Source organism: Aspergillus fijiensis (assembly GCF_003184825.1).
Source record: "Aspergillus fijiensis CBS 313.89 unplaced genomic scaffold BO72scaffold_8, whole genome shotgun sequence".
Taxonomy (NCBI): domain Eukaryota; kingdom Fungi; phylum Ascomycota; class Eurotiomycetes; order Eurotiales; family Aspergillaceae; genus Aspergillus; species Aspergillus fijiensis.
The window spans coordinates 110,954-128,267 of NW_024468984.1; the positions used below are offsets into that span (position 1 = coordinate 110,954).

At 54.8% G+C, this 17,314-nt stretch overlaps 7 protein-coding genes across 7 annotated transcripts; 4 read left to right on the forward strand and 3 right to left on the reverse strand.

The window, feature by feature from the left end:
- The first annotated feature begins 479 nt into the window (after positions 1-479).
- On the forward strand, positions 480-3,972 carry ura7 (small subunit rRNA maturation protein UTP4). The gene is made up of 3 exons (XM_040942805.1): positions 480-1,736; positions 1,803-2,032; positions 2,092-3,972. The coding sequence occupies exons 1-3, from the start codon at positions 686-688 to the stop codon at positions 3,847-3,849; spliced, it is 3,039 nt and encodes a 1,012-aa protein (XP_040804513.1). The 5' UTR covers positions 480-685; the 3' UTR covers positions 3,850-3,972.
- A 752-nt stretch (positions 3,973-4,724) lies between these two features.
- On the reverse strand, positions 4,725-5,171 carry BO72DRAFT_281594 (uncharacterized protein). The gene has a single exon (XM_040940288.1). The coding sequence runs from the start codon at positions 5,073-5,075 to the stop codon at positions 4,812-4,814; it is 264 nt and encodes an 87-aa protein (XP_040804514.1). The 5' UTR covers positions 5,076-5,171; the 3' UTR covers positions 4,725-4,811.
- Positions 5,172-7,105: 1,934 nt separating this feature from the next.
- BO72DRAFT_281623 (uncharacterized protein) lies at positions 7,106-7,840 on the reverse strand. The gene has a single exon (XM_040940290.1). The coding sequence runs from the start codon at positions 7,655-7,657 to the stop codon at positions 7,199-7,201; it is 459 nt and encodes a 152-aa protein (XP_040804515.1). The 5' UTR covers positions 7,658-7,840; the 3' UTR covers positions 7,106-7,198.
- A 234-nt stretch (positions 7,841-8,074) lies between these two features.
- Positions 8,075-8,339, forward strand: BO72DRAFT_493033 (uncharacterized protein; the record flags this gene model as incomplete). The annotated part of the gene is made up of 2 exons (XM_040948347.1): positions 8,075-8,159; positions 8,227-8,339. The coding sequence occupies 2 exons, from the start codon at positions 8,075-8,077 to the stop codon at positions 8,337-8,339; spliced, it is 198 nt and encodes a 65-aa protein (XP_040804516.1).
- Positions 8,340-8,397: 58 nt separating this feature from the next.
- Positions 8,398-9,070, forward strand: BO72DRAFT_281613 (uncharacterized protein). Its single transcript, XM_040940289.1, has one exon. The coding sequence runs from the start codon at positions 8,525-8,527 to the stop codon at positions 8,864-8,866; it is 342 nt and encodes a 113-aa protein (XP_040804517.1). The 5' UTR covers positions 8,398-8,524; the 3' UTR covers positions 8,867-9,070.
- Positions 9,071-9,734: 664 nt separating this feature from the next.
- Positions 9,735-11,005, forward strand: BO72DRAFT_445075 (uncharacterized protein). Its single transcript, XM_040943956.1, has 2 exons — positions 9,735-10,426; positions 10,554-11,005. The coding sequence occupies exons 1-2, from the start codon at positions 9,974-9,976 to the stop codon at positions 10,926-10,928; spliced, it is 828 nt and encodes a 275-aa protein (XP_040804518.1). The 5' UTR covers positions 9,735-9,973; the 3' UTR covers positions 10,929-11,005.
- Positions 11,006-11,651: 646 nt separating this feature from the next.
- Positions 11,652-13,408, reverse strand: BO72DRAFT_445076 (uncharacterized protein). The gene is made up of 3 exons (XM_040943957.1): positions 12,979-13,408; positions 12,764-12,902; positions 11,652-12,708 (listed from the first exon to the last, which is right to left on the reverse strand). Exons 1-3 carry the CDS (start codon positions 13,274-13,276, stop codon positions 11,733-11,735), a joined length of 1,413 nt encoding a protein of 470 aa, XP_040804519.1. The 5' UTR covers positions 13,277-13,408; the 3' UTR covers positions 11,652-11,732.
- Between the last annotated feature and the right edge of the window lie 3,906 nt (positions 13,409-17,314).

Here is a 17,314-nt window from a genome sequence, read left to right on the forward strand (position 1 = left end):
CAGCTTGAAGATGCATCAGTGGTCTACCTCATTCCGGTAGTCTATAGCGGTTACCTTCACCACAACATATCCACACATATCCACCACGACACAAGCAAGCTTCATCACCTAAACCCCACATAGAGAGAGCCCCAAGCTCATTTTATCATTCAGCAAGTCTCATTCTTATATTACTTCCCAAAATCATTGTACCTGAGCGCTAGTGACCGTGCCCCAGCTCCGGCACCGCGAGCGATGCACGTGACCCAAAGGCGCCGGTGGAACCTCCGCGGGCCGCGCTAAAAATCATATCCCAAAAATTTCCCCAAAGGGCCGCCAGCGAAAAAAAAGTCTCGACTCCGGCTCATCAACCTGACCTCCACCTTTCAATCAGAACAGAATCCCCATACGGTTCATTTCCGGAAATGATTGCTTAAGCGGTCGGGCTCTACAAGTTGAGCCGGGCAGATTTCGTTATTTATAACATCAACGAGAGAAAGGAAATCCTACGTCTTCCTCAAATTCTACTGCGACCCCCCCCCCCCAATTTGATCGGAAATCGAGCCACGAAAGGAACACCGCGTCGCAGGCTTTATACGAATCGCGAAGGAAAGAACACGCATATTGAGAACGAGACCTTCCCCAATACCGCAAAGAAAGACCGACCCTTGAAGAGACTTCCGGGAAACAAGAAGAAATCGCAACCATGGATATCCACCGCTGTCGTTTCGTCCCCTACAATCCGCAAGCGATCAATGCGCTCGCCTTCTCGCACCCCCCTTCCGCCGAACTCGCCGGCCGGGGTGTGCCGACGCTGCGACTGGCGATCGGACGCGCCAACGGTGACATCGAGATCTGGAACCCGCTGCGCGGCGCCTGGTTCCAGGAGACGGTGCTGCGGGGCGGCAAGGACCGGAGCATCGAGGGCCTGGTGTGGACGCAGGACCCCCAGGAGCCCGGGCCGGAGGGCACCAAGCTGCCGGGCAAGCTGCGCCTGTTCAGCATCGGGTACTCGACCGCGGTGACGGAGTGGGATCTGGAGCAAGGGCGGCCGCTGCGCCACTCGAGCGGCAACTACGGCGAGATCTGGTGTCTGGCGGCGCAGCCGCGCTGGCAGGCCTCGTCGCGGAAGGGAGCGGCCAGCGGCCCCGCCGAAGGCGAGTATACGGGCCAGCACCTGGCGGCCGGCTGCGCGGATGGGTCGATCGTGATCCTGTCCACCGCCGAGGGGGAGCTCCAGTTCTTGCGGCTGATGCGCCCGTCGACCAAGCGGTCGCGCGTGCTCAGCGTCACCTTCCAGAACCGGAACACGATTGTGGCCGGGTATGCGGACAGCTCGATCCGCCTCTTTGATATTCGCAATGGCCAGCTGCTGCGCACGATCTCGCTCGGTAAGGGCCCCGCCGGCGGGACGAAGGAGCTGCTCGTCTGGTCTGTCAAGTGTCTCCCGGATGGGACGATTGTGTCGGGCGATTCGGCGGGTGAGATCCGCTTCTGGGATGCCAAGAACTACGCCCTTGTCCAGCGGATACAAGGTCATCTGGCGGATACGTTGGATGTCGCAGTGAGCGCCAATGGAGATACCGTTGTCAGTGGTGGTGCCGACCAGCGGACGGTCGTCTACCGGAAGAAGGATGGGGAGAAGAATGACAAGAGGGCTCGCTGGGTGGAGGTCATGCACCGTCGCTACCATACGCATGATGTCAAAACCTTTGCTGTCTACGAGACGAGAGATATTAGTATCGTCGTGTCTGGAGGTAGGCTTTGTCCCCTTCCATCGCTCTGTTCGCTATGTATCTTGGTTGGCTAATATTGAGCAACAGGACCCGACGCTGCCCCTGTTGTCCTTCCCCTGCGCGAGTTCGGCAAGGAACATCACAGAAAGCTGTCCAGCTTGCCTCAAATACCCCAGCTTGCTTCGTCGCCTTCGTCCCGACTGGTCATGAGCTTCTGGGATCGCGAGGTTAGCATCTGGCGCATGCTGCGTGGCCCCGTGTCGCATGAGATTCCTGACGGACAACGGCATCGCTTGGTTGGCAAGGTTTTGATTCAGGTACGAACGAAGACTCTTTGTCCAAGCCTTCTGGTTTTATGTGTCTAACAGCATGGCAGGGCGAAGAAAACATCACCTCGGCCATGCTATCCGCGGATGGAAAGATTCTGGTTGTCGCCACCAATTCTACTATCAAGGTCTTCGCCGTGCGTCGCCGCAAGGGTGACGAGAAGGGCACTCTCCGAGTCCAGAAGTTGGATGTGCCCCAAGTGCTCGCAGAGGATGGAGCCCGCGTGGTGACCGTGTCTCCCGACAGCCGGTGGCTCTGTGTCGTTCGCCCCAACAGCGCTCTCTACCTTGCCCGAATCCAACCCGCCCCTACCGCCCAAGAAAAGCCCCAGATTCTGCCCCAGCTTGTCAAGCTCAACCGGGCTTCGCGCCACCTTCGCTTTGAGAAAGCCTCCCACGGCACCCTCGGTGAATACGAGCGAACGGTCCGCTGCGTTGTGTTCTCCCACGATAGCAACGTTGTCGCCTCGGGCGATCTTTCTGGCTGTGTCGACACCTGGGTGCTGGAGCAAGCTGACGAGGCGGCCTCGAAGAAGAAGCCCAGCGCTGGATCCGACGACGAGGATTCGGACGACGAAGACGAATCGCCCGTCATCGAAGGCGAGCGGTGGAAGTATGCGGCCGCCGAGTCACCGATCCCGCGTCTCAAATCGGGCGTTGTCCTCCTCTCCTTCCGACCGGCCAACCTCGCTAAGACCAAACTTCTGACCAACGGCGACGCCGATAACAAGACGAAGAGCGGCAGCAGCGAAACCCGGCTCATGGCTCTGACGAGCGAACACCAGCTCGTCGAGTTCGACGCCGCGGAGGGCAAACTCTCCGATTGGTCGCGCCGCAACCCCAAGGCCTTCCTCCCCGCCGAGTTCCGGGGCGTCAAGGACCGCGCCATGGGCTGCGTGTGGGATCTGTCCAAGACCCGGGAACGGCTCTGGCTCTACGGCACCTCCTGGCTATGGATGTTCGATCTCAACCAGGACTTCCCTTCTCCCGAGGAACTCACCGCCGCCGCCGACATCCCTGCCATCACCAACACCTCCACCAACAACACGACCTCCACCCCGAACAAGAACAACACTAAGAACCAAAATACCCAACTCACCACGACCAACAACAACAACCAAAAACGCAAACGCGACCCCACCGAGGATGACTCGACCGCCGCCCGCACCACCAAGAAACCCAACAGCGGTGCCGGAGACCGCATGTCCCTCGCCCAATCCGACATCTTCTTCGGCACCAAGATGCGCAAGATCGTTGGTAATGATGACAACAACGCCGAGGAGATCTCTCTAGAAAGGGTAGCATCCCGGCCGCGTGGCCACAACGAGGACGAGGACGAGGACGAAGAAGACGAAGAGGAGCGCACTGCCCGGAATGAGGTCGCCTTGGCGCGACTCCGTCGCGAGCGCCAGGCCATCGAGACCAGCACCCCGATGAAGCGCGTCTCGCTCGGCGGTCGACAGGACAAGTTGCTGGCCGCCAACGCGGCCCACGACGTCGTCGACTCGCCCTCCGCCCAGAGCAAGCAGATCGTCCTGGCTTCCGGCAGCGCAGAGGACGGGTCCGCTATCAGCAAGACCCTCCCCGCGCGTCGCTGGTGGCATACCTACAAGTACCGTGATCTGTTGGGTATCGTGCCCCTGGGGAGCGGTAGTACCTACCACGCTGGTAGCGGGGATGCGCTATCGTCGTCATCGGAAGAAGAAGAGAACGAGGATGCGGGAGAAGGGTTCCTTGAGGTTGCCGTAGTGGAGCGACCGATGTGGGATGTGGATTTGCCCGGTCGGTACTTGAGGGACTATGAGTGAGAGGGTGTTTGCCGGAGTGAGGTTGGATATGATTAGGAAGAGACAGGGGGTTGAAAGAGTGTGAGTGAGGCAGTTTTGTCTATAGGTTCCGGCGCAGAAACAGTTCATAAATCAAGTTTTCTCTTCTTTTTCTCCAATACTCTCACTTTTCTTTTTTATTGAAATGTGTAGAGTAATTCTTGATTCTATTGTGTTCTATCAGTTCTTGGTCCGCTCTCATTGTATTGTTGACTGTAGCTTGTATGTGGAGTATGATTTAGACCAACTAACTCTATCTTGTTCATGTCATATTGCACACTATTCTCATAGGGAATGATCTAAGCCACAGGCCCCCGCAAGAACTACCTTGGCCGTAAACTCTTACCCCTTCCTGCCATAGCCAGAGGGGTATGCTCACCATCGTGTGCACGTGTAGACATATTAGCGGGAAATACATTGCGTCCGCAACCATGATCATGATACAAAAGGGCCCCCCCAAAGCCCGATCGGATCGTTCTCGATCTTGGACATACAACAGACAGGTAAAGCATGGATGCTTGCAACCGGGTTGGGAGATGCTCTGAGTCAAACGGCATGTTTAGGCCCAGAACCAGAGAGAAAGCGAGCTCGGTTGCTGTGCCATTGGCAGTCGAAGCGAGAAAAAGGATAAGATGGATGAGAAGTCTTTGCCTGGCAAGAGGCTATCCAACAACAACTTTTGCATACGGGCATCGGAAGGAGAGATGGCTTACCCACCCAGCTCATTTCTTTCTTGCTGAGCTGGAACTGGTAAGCCACCGTGTTGCTTAGCAGGAGGTGTCTGGGTGGGTTCATCAATAAGCACTGGAGGTTACAAATCTTAGACGTACGTCTCAAGATGAGATACGGTGAAACATGGGTTTTGTTCTCGCAACAACCACAGGAATAGCCCCTTGACGCTGGCTGTCACCCTAGTATCCGCTCACTTATAGTGAAACAGAGGGTCATACAGATAAATCTACCTCGGTGTCAACACCCCCTTGCTCGGTGGGATAGGAGTTGTTTGGGTAGGAGACATGCATGTCCCTGGAAAACCGCACAGTGTGCATTGATGACAAAGCACGCGGCAACGCTGCTGCAGCATTTATGCACACAAGAACAGTCTCCGTACCTGCCCCCAAACAGCACCACACAAGTAGAACCCAGAAGCATGACCGTGACGCATCTAGCCTAAGCAGGCCACCACAGTGTCTGCCTTCAGACAGCATGCCGCTAACCGAAGCCTTGCCTCGACAAAGAAAAAAAAAGGTACGTACAGTACCTACGGAGTAGATACATACGCATCGTCGTCATCACCATAATCATCAATATCCATGATTCGAGTGCATCACCACCCGTGACCGAACCAGCCAACCAACCAGTCCACCCAAAGCGTGCAGCCTCACTCTCCGCCTGGCAATGCTAGCCCCGGCCCCGCACAAATAGTCCAACCCCTTTCGAGTCTAGCCCGGCCGGAGCCTGGAGTTGAAGTGGTCCCGATGACTCAGGAATTAGATAATCCCGTCCGTTTCCATTCCATTCAGCATTGGGGAAAAACAATCTTGAACGCAGGTACAGTTGGCAGTTGCGCAGGGGGGGGACCTGTCTTTCTTTCTTTCCCGACCCATCTACCATCTATCAACCTTACAGCATCAATCAGGAGCTGTGACACGTCCCTGCCTCCATCTTGGTCAATGATATGCCAGCCCCGGGGCACGGGCTGTTTTCCCTCCCATCTGGCGGTGTCGAGGGTTCCGTCCCTGGGTCGGGGTAGTAGTTCGTTAGTTGGTCCCAACTTACGCGGACAAAGATACGTTCATCTCTACGGAGTACACTGCGCAAGACTCGAAGTCCGGAGCAAGCAGGGATGACCTCCGTCTTGTCCCGGACAAAAGCGTGGGCATAGCATAAGTTAGCGTCCGTCAAGATAGCGGTGAGATCACATAGGGGAGGAAGGCCCGAGGGGCATGGCATGGGGGCATGGGATCATCTGATATCGAGTCGTAGTGACTTTGTAGGAGGCATGGCTACTAACCAACTACTAGTTAGTATGAATCAGGCCCGGGCTCTTCTTGATCCCCTCCAACCACCCAAAGTACCGTACGTGCTCCAGGGTCGTCATGATTCGCGTTGCTCAGAGAGTATTAGCTAGGCGAAGCTGTACTGTACAGTACAGCACTTAGTCTAGGTCTGGTTGTCTATGGCGCGGGCCCGGTTGGGTTTCGAGGCCTATTTTAGGTACACCTTCAGAGCAATGGGGGCGGGGAGGGGAGGTGCTGCGTAGCTTGCTAGCTTGAGCTACTGAGCTAGCTAGCTAGCTGGTCTAACCTATGTGTATGTCTTCCCGTGCTGGTGGCTAGCTTGGTTCTATTGTATGATAGCACTAAGTATTCAATTTCTGGCGACTGCAAGGTAAGGTGGTACAAGTGCTGTACATACATTGCACGCTACACCGCAGAAACGGCCAGCCCGTTGGAGAAGTAGCATTAACGTTCGGTTTGCACCGGACCTTTCCAATGGTCCTTTCCAGTATTGCAGAGTATGGCCACCAGCGATGTAGCCCGTTTGGGAAGATGACCGAATAATCAGATAGTAGCTTGGACTCCGAAACTATGAGTACGAAGCAGGTGATAATCGCGCAAACTATGGAAAGCTAGAATGGGCGCACGGCTGCCAGACCTGGTTGAGGTATCCGGGTCAAAAGGCCCGCGGCAATTGTATGAGAACAGCATCACTATTGTCAATTGTCTGGGAGATGGGAGGGGACGACGATCCCTTCACCGTCACTCAGGTAGCTGGGTAGCATCAGCCGTGGAGATGGGGATAATCATGATGATGATTCTGATGATGCGATGTGAAGCTGGCCAAACTACTGGGCAGGTAGGTAGGTAGGTAGGTATCCGGAAGGCGGTGTTACTATTTTGGTCGGGGTGGGAGTCTGACTAAACGGCCAGTTGCTCTGCGACTGTCTCTTCGGTCACGTGACCGAGAAAGTGGCTGTTATGAGCTGTAATTGACGGCTGGAATACATCGCCAGCACCGATCATATTGTCTCTCTGTCTGTTATATACGGTCATCTGCTGGGGTTGGTCGCCCTCCCGTGACCACGACAGGTAAGGCGAGACTCCAGACCAGCACCTCACCCTGGACCCAGTTCATACAGTAACGTTATCTGTTGGACAGCAGACTGTCTCAGCCTCCATCCGCGCCACAGCAGCCTCTCTAGGCCCAGGCACTGGCACTGGGTAGCAAAAGGGGGTAGTTACGAAATATGTTCAACTCAGAATCAGGCGGTGCTCAGGTTTCCTGTCTAACACAAGTGTGGCTGGTGCCCGGGCAATAAGGCTCACTCTCACTTACTCCTACTCACCTCCTGGGCTATGCTTAGGTTAGCTGTCGAACCCAATGGGTCGGTCCCTGAAACCGCCCTTTCGCCGGGTGCTTCAAGTGACGAATCATCCGGTTTGCTGCCTCGTCCCCATTCGGGCTCGGTTTGCCCCTGGCAGCCTGGGCAGGCAGCACGGTGGAGCCTGGACGCTTCGATGGGGATTCCAGACATCCGATTCTCTGTTGGTTGGTTTCGGGTCATGACGTCTGGATTGGGGACTGGGGATCGACGATGCTTCGTAAAGCGTAGATACAGTGCATACAGCATGGATGGAGGATGATGGGCGATGGAGCAGGCCAGGCGGGCCCGGAGCTTCTTCCTACTAGTCGCTCTGCAAGATGACCGATCTGCTGCCATTTCTTCCTGGGTTCGTAAAACCCGGGGGAAACGATTCGAGATTCGATTGGGATCCGTTTTTGGCATTGCTCCAGGCCCCCAGTCCAGATTGGTTTCTGTCTATTTCCCGATCACTTATACTTCTTCTGCTACCGTGGGGAGGGAAACATACAAAAGGCCCCCATTGTCCTGCCTTTCATCCGTCTTGTTTTTTCAACCAACTACTACAGCTATTTACTACACTACACTACATCTACAGCAAACTACATCACTTCTGAGTTTCTCTTCGCTCTATCTCTTATCCTTCACTACCTTGTGATCTCCCTACCTGCGTGCGCCTCATCGTTCTCCTGGTTATTGTGCCTTGCTCAGCCACAGATCAACCAGCGTACATATATCTCCCAGTACTTCCACTTCAACCCTCCACTTCTTATACTATCCACTCCAATCACTTCATTCACTTCTCCCAAATTCAATCTCGTGTACAATTCCAATTCCAAAAAAATGCCTCACAAAGTCAGCGACTCGACCTCCTCTCTGTCCAGCAGTGGCAGCAGCAGGAACGGTGTTGTGGTGACGGACATGCGAGGTATGTCGAGATCTTATCTCCGTTGCTCTTCTTGCATCGAGAACTAACCACCAAGCCCCCGAATTAGGCTCGCATGCTGGTCCCCGTCGAACACAAGCTCCCGTCATCATTCACAACCAGGGAGGACAAATCTACGATGAGACGAGACCTTCCGACTGGGATAAGCAACGGTGGAAGTGAAAGCATCGTCTCATGTACCTCGGGACAAAGAACAGCCTCCTCCGAAGCACTGCTGGGCAGTTAGCTTGCTGGAGGGTTAGGCCTGGGCAATTTGTCGCCGGGACCGCGGATTATCCGCGCGGCTTCAATCTCCCACAAAGTGAGGCGGACCGATCGACGGCGTCTGTTTCGTTCTCGACCGACCGATGATGCTTACTCTCGCCATTCTGGACTCTTCGTCACCGCAACTATGCACCCGCCCCCTTGATCATGGTGCATTGTGTCTGTCGCCTTCGATCTCCGCTGTTTATGGCCGTCCGTTCACTTTGGAATTGTTGTTCCGGACAATCGCCTGCATGTTTCATTATTTCTTTTGCTGCTGTACTGTACATTACTTGTGCCATATCTCGGGTTTTGGTGTTTTGCTCCAGAACATCGCTTGCGAGGGGGTTGCCCGGGTGCGACCCTTGTCTGTCAGCAACCTTCTAGAACTAGGGCTATCTTCCCTAGGCCGTGTGCCCGTGGCTACCTCGACATCTTGTTCTTGATTTCTTTTCGCTGTCCTTTTTGCTAGTTTTGGTGTTAGGTGTTTCCTACTGGACTTTGGGGAGTTCTGTTTCGATTATGCCATCTCACGCCGCATCATGTCATGTCATGTCACTCCTTTATTTGCTCGCTTCTGCATTTCGCCTATGCGGAAGCACGAATGCCGCAACTGCCTGCTGCATGCAGTACTCATGACAGTCTGCGATTGTCGAGGTGCAGCAGCAGCAACAACAACAACAACAACAACAACAGCGCTGGTCGCATACAACCAACACAACCTACCCTACGATGTACTATACCTGTTCTGTCTGACATGACGGGATGCTGTCAATCGCTATTTAGCTGGTCACTGGACTCTGTTTCGATAAGGGGATGGATCTGTATCATATGCTGATTTCGGGTTGTGATATTACTGTATTGTACTACTTTCTACAATATGAACTGACTCTGCAAAGATGGGTGTTGTCATACTAGTCGCTAAGTAACTGATTCGGGTATTGAAATGAACCCTCCCCGCCTCTTTCTCCCTCTCTCCCCAAACCCCCTTCCACACTGCATCTCAAGTAGACAACTCCTTTAACCAAGCAACCCTCAAGCTCCCCCACGCACAATAGACAAACCTCTACCATTGGCAGGGGAGCCCAGCAGCCATGGCCGACGCCGTAAGCACGATTCCCGAACCGTAAAAACCAACCAGACTAAGGAATGAAGCTAAGCTGTGGGGGTCGAATTTAGACCATCTCAGCTAACTACTGTACATCATCCCCAAGCTACCGATATCATGATCATAGGCTGCACCTAGAGAGCGAGGGGGTAGTTAGCACTAGGGTAGGGCCTACAGCCCCATCCACACTCCACTACGCTACCAGTATCACATACATAAACCATCGACCAAGCCCAATTCCCCTTCTCCAAGACCCCGCATCACTCTTATCATACTCACCGAGTACAGTACAGTAACCCTCCCCCTCTCCAACCCTCACATATCATACTCCCACCAGTCTCCCTCCCACCTTGGAAAAAGCAGCATCCCAGTTCCTCATCACAATAGCCAGACCAGACCAGACACAACACCCAATACATCCACACCCGAAGAACCCCCTCCCAAAATGTCCCCAATAATAGCCTTCATCCCCGGCGCCTGGCTCACCCCGGCCTTCTACGAACCCTTCCTCTCCACCCTGACCGAAACCACCGCCCTCCCCGTCGAGCACATCCCCTACCCGTCCCTGGACCCCAACCCCAACCCCAACCCCAACCCGGGGGACCCAGCAACAGCCGCCGCAACCGCCGACGTCCAAACCGACACAACCGCCATCCGCACCCGCCTCCTCACGCTCATCGAATCCCAAGCCCGCGAGGTCATCCTCATAATGCACTCCTACGCCGGGATGCCAGGCGCGGCCGCGGCGTCCGGGCTGAGCAAAGCCGCGCGCCACCGGGCCGGAAAGCCCGGCGGCGTGGTGGGCATGATCTTCGTGGCGGCGTTTCTCGTGCCCGAGGGGGTGAGCTGTGCCGGGTTGCAGGGCGGTGCGCTGCCCCCGTGGATTCTGTTGGATACGGTGCGTCAACCCGGAATCCCCAAGCCCCAGCCCCAGCCCCAGCCAACCCTGAGACTATCTTTCTGGATGGAGAGGGAGGGAGTTCGATGGGAAAGTGGCTAACACCACCCTCACGACGGGGAACCAGCCCGCCCCGCAACTCAACTACCCCGACGACCCGGTGGGGAATTTCCTGCCTGAGGCCCGGGGGATTCTCTCTGAGGCAGCTCTCGAGACGTATCTCCGGCCGCACGCGACCCGGGCGTTTACCTCCCCGCAGCCGGCGCCGGCGTGGGCGGAGGCGGAGGCGGAGGCAGAGACACAGACGACCGGGTTGGCGTTTGTGGTCACGGCCGCGGACCGCGCCGTGCCCCGCGAGGCGCAGTATGCGATGATGGCGGCGACGGGGCGGGAGTGGGTCGTCCGCGAGATCGAGTGTGGTCATTGTGCGCCGTTTGTGGGGGAGGAGCGCATTGCCGAGACGGTGCGCGTGGTGGCGGAGTTGGTTCGTGGGTTTTCATAAGAGGTTTGCGGTCTGGGTCTGGGTTTTCTTTCCAAGTTGTTGATTGAGGGGGATGGGGCGGGTATATGGTATATGGTACATGGTATAGTATATGGTGTGGGAGAGGGGTGAGGGGAGAAGGGGGAGGGGTGGAGTTCCACTGTACAGTTGAGTTTACTGTGGTTGGTGGTGTGATAGGGAGGTTGCTTCCTTGGTGCCCTGTACTACTACTACTTCCTATTAGTTGGGGTTGTGGACGTATGGTTCTGTTTAGATTTGGGTATTCTGGAGATAAAGATACACGTTCGGTTACTCGGGGGCGGTGGGGTCTGACCCTACCGGGGGTATTGGGTTCTAGTCTGCTACTGCATTGGGATGATCTCGATGTATCTATTCCCCCGTGCTGGATGGGACAGAGAAGGAGAGGTGGTGGATAAGAAGGTTTATCAGCGAGGTCATGCAGTATATCGATGGCTTGCGAGTTATGTCCTCATGTACTTCGTGGCTGATACGAAGTGTGCTCGCTATGAGCATTAGATCGGTTCGTTGGATGGTATCCATGCTAGATACATACTAGCAAGCCGATAGATCAGAGCTGGACTGATGGCAGTGGTGGTCTGTCCAAATGCGGCGTGTCTCTACGCACTCCAGGCTGTACAGGCAGTGCAAGTGCACCCTTTACCGGGAGAAGCCGTCCACCCTGGTGTGCATGACTGTCTCGTACAAGAACCAGGCATCATAAAATCCACTCGAACGGTGACTCGATTCGATTCTAGATCGATCAACCAAACTATCGTACATGTACACAGCACAACCCACCCCTCACTAGAACGACAACGACCCCAAGAAGTCCGTCGCATTCAGACTCACCGGCAACTCAGGCTGCACCACCTCCACCTCCTCGTCTTCGTCCTCCTCAAATTCCTCATTCCCCTCCCCACCGCCCAACAACCCCACATGCGCCATATAACCCACCAGCGCCGCCACCCCGCCCACGACCACCGCCACCGACAACCAGACATCCTTCTTATACCCCGTGACATACTCGGCCAACGCGGTGCGCTCCTCCCCGGACAGATCCGCCTCCTGGGAGTGCGCGATCTCGCGCATGCGGGTGTTGGCGCGGATATCCCGCCAGATGGGCGTCGCGTCCGCCACCGTGTTCCACAGGGTGTTGCCCACCGTGACCCAGCGGGGTCGCTCGGGCTTCCGCCACGGTAGGCTGGCCAGCCCGGCCTCGCGCTGCATGCGCCGCACCCACTCCACCACCCGCGGCGCCTTCTGCCGCAGCGCCTCCCCGAGCCACGCCTCCTGCAGACTCTCCGGCCCCAGCGCCGCGAGGCTCCCGTACCCGAGCAGGAGACAGTCGACGCTCGTGGGGCGGTCCCCGCCGAGCAGGTAGTTCTTCTGGGCCGGTTGCAGCATCGCCGCGAGGGGCTCGAAGGCCGCCGCTGTGACCGCCTCCATGCGGAAGCGGTGGGTCGTGGCCAGGCCCGAGGTGATCGTGGGGGCGGCTTTGGGGAGCGGGAGGGAGGCCGGAAGGCGCCCCGCGGCGACGGCGGCCGAGTGTTCGCGCTTGCGGTCCTCCTCCAGGGCAACCAGGTCCAGCGACGAGAGGCCGAGGTGGTCAGAGGCGCGCTTGGCGGCGGCGCGGATCTGCGGGGGGATGAGCCAGGTCGAGGGCCAGGTGAGGATCTGCGAGGAGTAGGCGGGGAGGACGGAGTTGTAGTAGTTCTGGCTGGTGACGTAGAGGGAGAGGGCGAGGAGAGGGGGGAATTGCGTGTCGAGGAAGGAGGTGAGTCTATTCGCGCTTCAGAGTTTTGGTCAGGTGGTGAGGGGTGGGGATCAAAACGTACGCGATACTGTCCGCGCGATCGAGTCCGGTCAATTCGGCATCCAGATCCCAATCGCCCGCGGAGTATTGGCGGAGATAGTCGACTATGTTGCGGAAGCGGGAGACCCAGGTGATGCCGTTTCGAAGGGCAGGGAGTTCATCTATTTGCGACAAGCAATATTTTAGTGAAGTCCTCTCGAAATCTTTGAGGCCTTGGGGGAAGCCCGGACGACTCACTTGTTGGAGACACCGAGGGATCGCTACTTGCGACGAGCACCCACGCGTCCTTGGGTAGGGCGAGAGACAGATAGGCAATGGTCGCCAGACATTGCGCATCGATGGACGGCAGGGAGAATGCCGGCCCCCAAACATGGAGTTCTAGCACCATCGTATCTTCCGGAGGTTTCACGCGCGTGTGCCGATGAATCGTCCGGACGAGCTGGTGTGGTGCTGGGGCAAAGGTGCATCGGACTTGTTGATCGCGGCCGATCACGTGCAGAATTCCATATCCTGCACGATCCCCAGCCTCAGGCATCGATGAGCTGTCGGGTGGGTTTGCGGATGGATGCCTGAGGCAGCTACTCACATGCCGTGCTCATCTACTCGTTACCACTAACTTATCGATCATCCAAGGCGTTCCCCGCAGGTAAGATTGTCACAAGTAAAGAAGAGAGGGAGATGCATGAGTACATGATCAGCCTCGACTACCATCTCAAGTAGATTAAGTACGGTTTCAATATGGCGTTATCGGGGCCTCTCTTCGCATAATGCCCCCATGATTAACTCGATAAGACAACGAAACATGGAGCCCGGTGATCAGATCATTGACCCGGTGGGATGAGCGACTTTCATCAATTCCATCTCCTTTCCACGGCCCGTGCCTCACCCATACCATCCAAGGGCACAATCAGGCCGCAGAGATCCGGTAATTGAAGCCCACGACGCGAGCACCTCATCTCCCTCTCTTGGCGCAACCTGGTAATGTTAAACACTTATCGATAAAGACGCCATCGGAGGAGGGGGGAAAGGGGGCGTTGGCAGGGACGACGATCGAATGATAAGCACCCAGCACAAGATAGACACCGGACCCCATCACCTACTACTCATCTGGCGATATGAGTATGACAATCCCAACTCCCGTCTCTTCCCCAGGCTATCGATAGTATCCCACGGCAAAAGAAATTACTACGTAGGAAGTAAGGAGTACGTTGGTTAGTTGATAGTAGTGTACAGGACATCCTAAGCTGCTTCCTGCTCTGGTAATGCAAATCCTATGTATGGGAAATTGCAACGAACCACCCACACTTCCTGAATCGACGAGCCGCAGGGCAACAACGCATCAACGCAGTGGCGCTTCTTTTCTAGTTCGGAGCGCTTAAGGAAGAGGAAGACGTAAGAAGAGAACGTGAGAGGAGGGATTGATTTCCGGCTTTTTTTTGGTGGGGGGGGGCTCTCCTCCCATTTTCCATATACCCTAGGTAAAAATCCACACCTAGTACATAGAGGGGGTAACATCCAGGGACTCCCGATCAAGGAAAACTCAATTTCCATTCCCGTCCATACATTGGAGCACATGGCGATGGCATGATATCCGTTTTGCAATGGAGCAGAGTGCGGGTAGGAAGTGGAACGTGCCTGGGCCGCAGTTTGTTCAAGGAGGGGTGTGGGAGAGAGTAAGTGGATTATGGTTGAGAGACTGTGGGCATTGAAGGAGGGGGAGGGAACTCTACCAGGAGTCTAGTACAGTGGAAGTGGCGTTAAACCGAATCAGGTACAGTATCTCCCTCCCCTTCAGGTCCCCGCGTTCAAGTGCCAGGGTCAGGATTCAGGTCGGGTCAGTTGACCTGCGTTCGGACTTGCCGGGCTAGGCACGCACCATTTAGACTTAGTATGTGGTGGTGGTGGTGGTGGTGGTGGTGGTGGTGTCGTGGACATGGGACGTGGTCGACTCGAGAAAAGAATCAAATAGGTTAGGGTAGAAGATTCCCCAGTCCGGAAAACAAGGACACAGGACGTTTTAGCAACGGTTCAACCAACTCTCCCCCCGCCTCTTGTTGTCCGCAACCAAGGAACTGGAGTAAACTTGGTCCAGAAGTGTGGACTACTGGAGGGAAGTAGATGCTGCCTGCCATCGTGAGTTTTTACACTTCTGAGCTGAGTAACAGCCTCCGGGCAGTGACGGTAGCTTATCATGATTACATCGTCAGGTTGCCCTATTCAGATCATCGACGGCTCTCGGACCCATGCCATACATATGCATGCCAATAAATAGTGCAGGTGGGTTAGATTAGCTCGTTCGACGTTATGGATGTCATGAGTGACTCAGTTCCGTATCAATTATAGCGATAATAAACATCACTATTATGACCAGAAGCCGGAACAAGGACAGTGCAAGACTAAGTACTCTCAGCCTGATGAACAGCTCCCCCCCTCCCTCTCCCCTCCCTACGGACCATCACCGTATCAGGAGCGCTCAAGGCACGCCACCTCGGGAGAGCTAGGGAGGGATGTTCGCCTGCGCGACTATTGAATTTGAGACTCCGCCATGGGAAAAAGAAAATACACGGTAAAAACAAAAAAAAGGTACCAGTTCCAAGTTGCCCTCAGCTTCCCGACAAGGCCCCAACTGTCTGTCACCCACCCAGTCAGGATCATGACCTCGTAATGGTGATCATAATCATCACCATCGTCATCCGCTCGGTCGTTTGAGTCATAACTCCGCTTTTGGCTGGTTTCAGATCGTCGCTTGGGAAGCGGGGGAAATAGATAGAAGGATGGAGGGAAGGCTGCTTCCCTCAGCTATGGTATCATGATCCCTGTCCGGCCGAGCATCTGTCCGTCGATCCTCAATCAACGCAAGGGAACAGCCCCGTTGTCTCGCAGTCACCACACTTACCACACGACCAATAGGACTGTGTCGTCTTCCAATGCGGGATTTACACTGGTTTACAACAGGATGTTCCAGGTGTCAAAAATAGTAAGAAGTATGGTCAATCTCATTAGCGATGTCAAATCGCGCGCGCAGTTAAGATGCGATATGCTGGTGGGTATATTAAGTCTATTATACATGCACGTGGAATCAAAGATGAAAAGCTCAGACCCTCCGAAAGACGAAGATAAGGAATCAAGATGATACAAGAGAATTGGGTCGAATGAGAGAAAAAAAAAGAAAAAGAAAAAGAAAAAAAATTCCCCGGATGATTAAAATGTAGGCTGAGATGCAAAGTGATCCCATCCGCCAATAGCAATGCATGATGATGAACATCACCACACGGATCAGCGCATTGACATCAACAGTGGTTAATGTGAGAGGAGGGGTCAGTCCCGGCAAATCCAGGCAGGATCCGAGACTACTATCTCACATGGGAACCCGAGCGGGCGGGAGTCGTGTCGTCACCGACTCTTGCGGGGTTGCTGGTGGAAATGCTGACTGACTGCCCAGTCCACGGTGACTGACAAGGCTGCCGATTTTGGAACCCACGAGTTTACCGAGTGACCCGCCAAGGCCCAGATGAGACACATGGCCTTCCGTTTGGCAACAGTTGCAGGTTCGGTAATTCAGGCGGCAGGGTCCGCTGCTCGGTCCACCGGACACGTAAACCGTGAGTGATGATGTGTTGATGTCGCAACAACCAAAGCGCAATTGCTGATAGAGGAAATTGGAGCAGAGCGCCTGCGCTCGTCTCCAGGAAGATCGTCTTGGGTGGAGAAGTGAATATATCGGCAACAGATAGAGAATCGGTTCAGATGCTGTCGCGTAATCCCAGAATAGGTAAGATCCCGAAAGATGATGAAGAGGGGGGTTTGAAGATAGAATGAGGTGGTATTGAAGCGTGTCGAATAAAAGGCGTATGTGGTAAAAAGCCGTAGTGCGAGTCCCAAAAACGAAATCGTCATATCCATGCCAAAGGGTGCAGCTCCCATATCATGAGCGATTCGAACCGGCCCGCTCGATCGAGATATTCATCAAGGCGGAGCAGGTGCGATGGAGAGGAACCGGTCCGAATCAATTGGTCGTCAAGTTCATATCGAGATGGTACACCCATTGTTTACTTGGGGAGCGGGGGAAGAGGTCCCTTTGGCGGAGGGCCAGGGCAGGGAGGGAATTGAGAGGTACCACCGATGGAAGGCATTGTGATGTAGTTGTTGAGAATAGGTGTGGAGATGGTAGTCGAGATGGTTGATGGTGGTGGTGTTGAGGCAGAAGATGGGGAGTGTCTGCGCAGCGGTAGTAGTGGGTTGGTAGTGGTGATGCTTCTTTGAATAGTTTCAAGATCTTTGAAGTCTAGGAAGGAAGAGGAAAGGAAAGTCTCAAAAGCGAGGTTCGAAGGTGCCTAATATATACACTTGAATCTTGCTCTGTCGCGGTGTTATTTTTCTTTTCTTTTTTTCTTTTTACAAAAAAATATTTTTGTCTGCAATAATTTTGTTTTTGATTTTCTTTTTTAAATTCTATCTGGGCGAGAAAAAAACACCGACTAAGAATGATTGGCGTTCAACAACAGCGCGCGTCAGGTAAGAAAATCGAACGCAAAAAAAAAATAAAATCAAGGGAAAAAAATACCCCCCAAGT